Source organism: Onychomys torridus, chromosome 4 (genome assembly GCF_903995425.1).
Source record: "Onychomys torridus chromosome 4, mOncTor1.1, whole genome shotgun sequence".
NCBI classification, from domain to species: domain Eukaryota; kingdom Metazoa; phylum Chordata; class Mammalia; order Rodentia; family Cricetidae; genus Onychomys; species Onychomys torridus.
In genome coordinates, this window is record NC_050446.1 from 44320242 (window position 1) to 44326598 (window position 6357).

General features: G+C 36.6%; 1 protein-coding gene across 1 annotated transcript in view; it reads left to right on the plus strand.

Moving 5' to 3' along the window:
- Positions 1-1892, plus strand: part of Xirp2 (xin actin binding repeat containing 2) — a 330288-nt gene extending 328396 nt beyond the window's left edge. Inside the window, exon 10 of the mRNA XM_036184478.1 lies at positions 1798-1892. Coding sequence (XP_036040371.1) covers positions 1798-1892 — 95 coding nt within the window. The remainder of the gene's footprint in view (positions 1-1797) is intronic.
- Positions 1893-6357: the final 4465 nt, after the last annotated feature.

Below are 6357 nucleotides of genomic sequence, written 5' to 3' on the forward strand. Positions count from 1 at the left end.
ACATAACAACTGTTGTAGTGGTTTTAGTAGTGGTGGAACTCTTTGTTTCCTATAGAACAAACTCATTGAAATTTTGTAAAAAAAATTTACTTCATTCAATAGTTTATGGTGGTAGCAGATCAAAATCTTTGACCTGGTATTGACTAATTTTAACTGCATACTTAAGTAGCCTCTACTATGAATTCAATACACCTTCGTGATAGCCTCAGACAGAAGTCACAGCATGTGCTCATGCTGTATTTTCATCAATGTGTTAAAGGTATAGATATAACATTAGACATTTTATATATTTAGCTATTGAAATTGAATTGAGGTGATAACATCCCCTGATATCAATGTTCCCTATAACTGATATTCTCATCTTTATGAGCATTAACCCTCAATTGACAATTCAGTTGACCTCATTCATAGATGAGGGTAAACAACACAGATTAAAACTTGATTATGTTTGTACAATGAGAGATTAAGATCATGAGAACATAGTACATGATATAACATCAGAATATAGCTTGTTCCATTTTATTTTCCATATTTTTTACAATTAATAAGGCTTCATGATAAAAAAGGATTTGACATAATTAATAGGCATCATTAGTATAGTCCATTCTTTTAGACAGATTGAAATAAATAGCAAACTTAAAAATAAAAGCCAATGAAATTAATAATTATGCCTTTCATATTTATAACATATGTGTCTAGTTTATCAAGTTAATATGGTTTCTTAATGTGCTTGCTTCTGGCATAATTAAGCAAAGCTGTCTAATTAATTTCAAATGCTCAGTTTTTGTTAAGACAGTTCAAAACCATAGAAAACACAAAGAAGCTGGTGTTAAATGTAGAAATATGTCCCTACTGGAATCAAGAAAGAAAAGGGGTTCTCTCACTCATGAAGAGGCAAAGTGTAAGCACTAAAGTGGTTTTCACATGAAGGACCTTGACATAATTGCTTTTGTAGTGACAAATTCAAAACCTTAGTTATTCTCAAAAGAATAACTAAGATCAAAACCAATATTTAATTGATGTTTCTATGTTCATTGTAAGCCACTAGGAACCCTGGTTAGTGACGTAACTACTGTTATTTATAAAGACTACTCTCCACAGGGGAGCAATGGGAAGCAACTGTAGGCACTAAGTAAGAGCAGGAGAAAAAAAAAAAAAAAAACAGAAAGAATAGATGTAAGGATCCAAAAGGCTGTAAAACCTGAAAATGGTTGGGTACAGAGTAGAGGTCCTTCCCTGTACCTTTCATGGATGGGAGAATATTATTACAAGGAAGTTAACAGTATCATGTTATAAATAAACCTGATGTAGATCATGAAGTAAACTTGGTATTATTGAGATAATATTTAATCAAATACTATACAATTTCTTGGCTTATAAAAATCTGTATGTACTTTAGAATGATTTATCCATATGGCCTTAGAAATTATAATTTTACATAAAACTTTATATGTATGGAAAGCTTAGTTGCTTGATACATTTTCTTAAGGTTCCCCATGACTGAGTTTACTGTATATATTTAATGTATTAATGTAGGTGAGCATAATACACATTTATGTGTTTATTATATAATAATTCAACATCCATAAAGTATCATGGTAGGAACATTAAATCTTTGTACCAGATTCTCAAATTCCATGTTAGCGTACACTGTCTAGAAAAAGAGACATAAAGACAATTATTGGGGCTTTTTCACTTCATATGCATGTCCAGTTACTGTATTATTTGTTTTCTGGTGCTATTGCAATTGTGATGGAAAATAGAAACATATAAGCCTTTATAAATTTTTATTTTTAGAAACTGCTGGTCCAAGACAAGGAAACCTGTATAATTTGTCAAAAGACAGTTTATCCAATGGAGTGCCTCGTAGCAGACAAGCAGAATTTTCATAAGTCTTGTTTCAGATGCCATCATTGCAGCAGTAAACTGAGGTAACATATCATGCTGACTGTGCCACAAAGACTGAAGAACCTTGGAGCATATGTATAATATCTAGTCTCTAGAGAGAAGGGGAATTTTTCAGGTCTTACAGCTGCCCTCAGCGGCCACAGTCACACAGTGGGATGCTGCCCTGATCTATTGTACATTGTTCAGGTTGACCCTCAACACTTCCCTTTCCCAAGTTGCCTTTCTAGTTGTGAACAATCATGTGGGTAACAAAGCCTCCCAAGTAACTGTGCAAGTTAGGATTTTAAAGTTAGTACCGTGGGCTGAATATTCTAGCTCCAGACTAGAAGCTGGTTAACTTTCCAAAGGGCAGATAGTGAATATTGTTATTTGGCAGACTATTCTGTTCCTATCAGGACTCAGCTTTCCTTAGAGTCCAAGAAAGGCTAGCTGGAGAGAACAGGTGGGTGTGGCTGTAAAAAAATAAGCTTGGTTATGTTTCAGGGAAAGGTTGTATCCCACAGCAGGTGATGGTACAGAGCTTGTCTGTTGGAGCTACAGTATAGAAGTTAAGAAATGGAATTGGGAATACTATTAGTGACAGGTCAGGGAAAAGCTGTTTATTTCTGAAGCAAAGGCAGCATGCTAATCAACATAGTGGCATGAGCTTTCCTCTTCCACACCTCTCAAAATAGATGCATTTAAATGAACATGACATTTGGTAAGGCTACAGTTTGAAATGCTGAAATAGAATTTATTTTGCTGAATCTAATGTGCACCTCTCAGACTATCACTTTCCTGATTTTAATTGGCAGTGTCAAATATTCCTTATTGCAACATTATTTTCCCTTGGTTTCCATGACAATATAACATAATGATTCCCCTTATTTTGGGGGTGCTCCTTCTCAGGCACCTGTGCAAATGACTTTTCTTCTGACCAACAATGAGATAGATGTTAGAGCTCTTCAACAGCTGGCCATTTGTATCTAGTCTTCTCATTGTATCTTTTTTCTTCTGGTGAATCGCACACCATCCTGTAACTTCCATGTGAGGAATGGCACTGAAATGTGCATGGCTGGGCCAGATTGCACCTTTGCCCATTAAATGCTTATTACCTATGGCAGAGGGCTCTGTAAGACCAACGATGTCAGTAGGACCCTTTCTTCTCACTGATGCCTTCATTCTCTTGAGTGTAGTTTCTATCCCTCTGTAACAGAAAGTGACATTAACTATGGCCTCGTCATGAAGTTATCTTTTACATATCCTTTCGATTCATTCCAGTCACCACCCATTTCTTCAATTACAGAATTCCTAATTCCCTCTTAAGTTGTGCTCACTTCACCATCCCATAGCCCAGCTACCCTTAGAGCAAGAATTGTTTCTCACTTGGGCAAATGCCACACCCATTATAACTAGCGAAGCAGTCTCCCTGTGTACATATCTACACCAGCACCACTATCAACAATCCATCCTAAGACTATGTTCTATAATGTAGTAAAATGATCCTTCTGAAACACAAACTTGGACTAACTTCTCTGTATAAAATTTAGACTAGCTTCCCCTGTCCATTAAAAAATATTTAACATTGAAACAATTAACCTACAGTCCAAAGCTAGCCCTTGTTTCTCTGCAATTCTTCAAGCATCCCTAATCCTTCCCAGTTACATATTACTCTCCATGAAGATTACCTCCTTCTAGTTCCAATAAATAATATTTTTCTCTCATACTTCTAGCTAGTACCAGGTGTCATCTCTACTCTTCTAGGAGTTTTTATTATCTTCCAGATCTCTATTAGTTTAAGGTCCATTCGTTCTTCAGAACTCAACTAAGGCTATCCCATCCATCCAGGAAGCTTTTTTTTTTTTTCCAAATCTGAGGACCGAACCCAGGGCCTTGCACTTTGTAAGTCAAGCACTCTACCACTGAGCTAAATCCCCAACCCGCCCCCCCCCTTTTTTTTTACTTCCATGGACAGGACAGGCATCCTTCCCAATTATTCCTCAAAGCTTCCCCTGCACTTTCCCCACTGTCAACTTGACCTAATATAATTATCATTGACATGAATTGTGGTAATGTTCACCTTCACAACATCTAGTAAAGGCTGGCATATAATGAAGAGTCAAAATTGCATATTCAAAGACTGATACTTTTAAGTGATGAACCAAATATACAATGAAAGTCAAACAAGCCAAATGCATGACACAATAAATCATTTGAGCATGCACACAGGACATTTGGTCTGCAGAATATTTTGGTCTCAAGATGCTGATTGTATACACACCAAGTAGCTCAGCCTTCTCTTTGTCTTAGATACTTCCAAACTGTCAGATAGGACTAGATTTTGCATTAGACCTGCAGGTGTACACTATTCCTGGCCAGGTGATCACTTTTTAGAGGAAAGAGTGTGGTCCTCATAAACTTACTAATCAGGAATGGTTGGTAAGCATCAGTAAAATGCATTGACTGGTGCTCACCTCTCCTTCCCCTGGTGAGAGGCATCTCTTCTCTTTCTGTTGTCTGCTGGGTACTTTTTCCATGACCTAAGTAAGCATTAGGGACTTTCTCATTGTGTGATTGATGCAGGGTGTCTTTACTTTCCCTGTTCAAGTCCTGATTCCATCATTTCTGTGAGGCTTCTTTATTCTAACGACATGTACTACTTCAACACTCTTTGTACCCATTCTACTTTTTCAGTTTTTGTTTCTAAGCCATTTTGGTGGGGAGAACTAATAAATAGTTACATATATTATGCACTATAAATATTTCTAATTTGATATTTGATATTTCTAATATTTGATATTTCTAGTCAAATTCAAAACGTATCTACGTTGCTGCTTCCCTTCTATGTCTGTAGGTCTTTTCTTCCATCCTTCCAACAAAAAGAAGATGGGCCAGGTTTGACACTGAGACATGACAATAACCTCAAGATGTCTTCAAGGAACCTAATGACACCCTGTCTGAAAATAAAATGTGAAAAATGTGGTTGGGATACCGCTTAACGTCAGAGCATTAGTCTAACATGTGTATGGGTCTAGATGCAATACCAAGTAGTATGAAAAATTATAACAGATATAGAATATCTTATATTCATCTTAGTAATACCCTGGGGTTAGAGCTCAGGATATAGCTGAGGTGATAGAGAATTTGTGAAACACACACAAGGCCCTGGGTTTGAAGGAGGACTTCATCTAACACGGACAGTAGTGCAAGCCTGTGATCCCAACACTAGGTCCAAAGTCTTCCACAGCTACATAGTGAGTTCCTATCCAGCCTGGGACACATGAGACCAGCAAACTCATGACTGCTCACAACTGCCCTTAATGCCAGTGTCAATGGACCTGACACCTTCTTCTGGCCTCCTCCTGCACCAGGCACTCAAGTAGTGAACATATATACATACATACATACATACATACATACATACATACATACATACATAAATACATGCATACAACAGGAAAAATACACAGTTTTTAAAGTTTTAATTTGTTTAATAATAAATACTACTGATAGTACCAATCTGTGAATCAAAATTTTTTACATTTGACTTCACTTACCCATTCTACATTTTGTAAAACAGTTACTGTGTCATCCATGCTAGATCCTTTAGACATTGCATTGTACACTGTTCTTAATCTTTCATTTCATCCTCCAAGTATTGTGGCATTAGTGCCTAGTGCTGAGCCTAACATCAGTTCTTCTTTTGATGTTCTTGTTATTCAAGCTTACTTTTTATGAGACTCATTAGAACATGATTTCATGGAAACAGTATTCCCTAAATTCTAATATGTTGCTAATATTCAACTTGTGTTCTTCATGCACGCCATCATGTCTGGCAACCCAAAGACTTCTTTTTCTTTGTTGTTGTTTTTTTTTTTATTTAATTTTTTTAATTAAAAGTTTGATGGTTTTGGCAGAACAGTTCTTAGAACTTGTCATTCTGGATCTGGACTATAGTATCAGAAGTCACTAAGTTGGCACAGGTTTGGGCCCATCAGTCTAATGGCCTGGGTTGCATCTGAGAACACCTATTACATCCCTGGTGATATGCAGGATGAAATTCTAAATACTGAAAAGCACAACCACAGTGGGTATTGGCGATAATTTACCTAACAGGAACTTCAATTAACAACCACTGCTGTTGGTAGTCAGTGGGTTACTGAATTTCTGATTCATTAATAAACTATTTCTGCAATTCCCTATGGATTTGTAATAAGTACACAGAACACTAAATATTATTTCTTTTCTTCTCCAGTTTGGGAAATTATGCATCACTCCATGGACAAATATACTGCAAGCCTCACTTTAAACAACTTTTCAAGTCTAAAGGAAATTATGATGAAGGTTTTGGACATAAACAGCATAAGGATCGATGGAACTGCAAAATTCAAAGCAGCTTAGTTGATTTAATTCCCACTGAAGAACCCACTGTGTGTGAAAACCCTGTAGCAGATACCCTCTTGTTTGGGG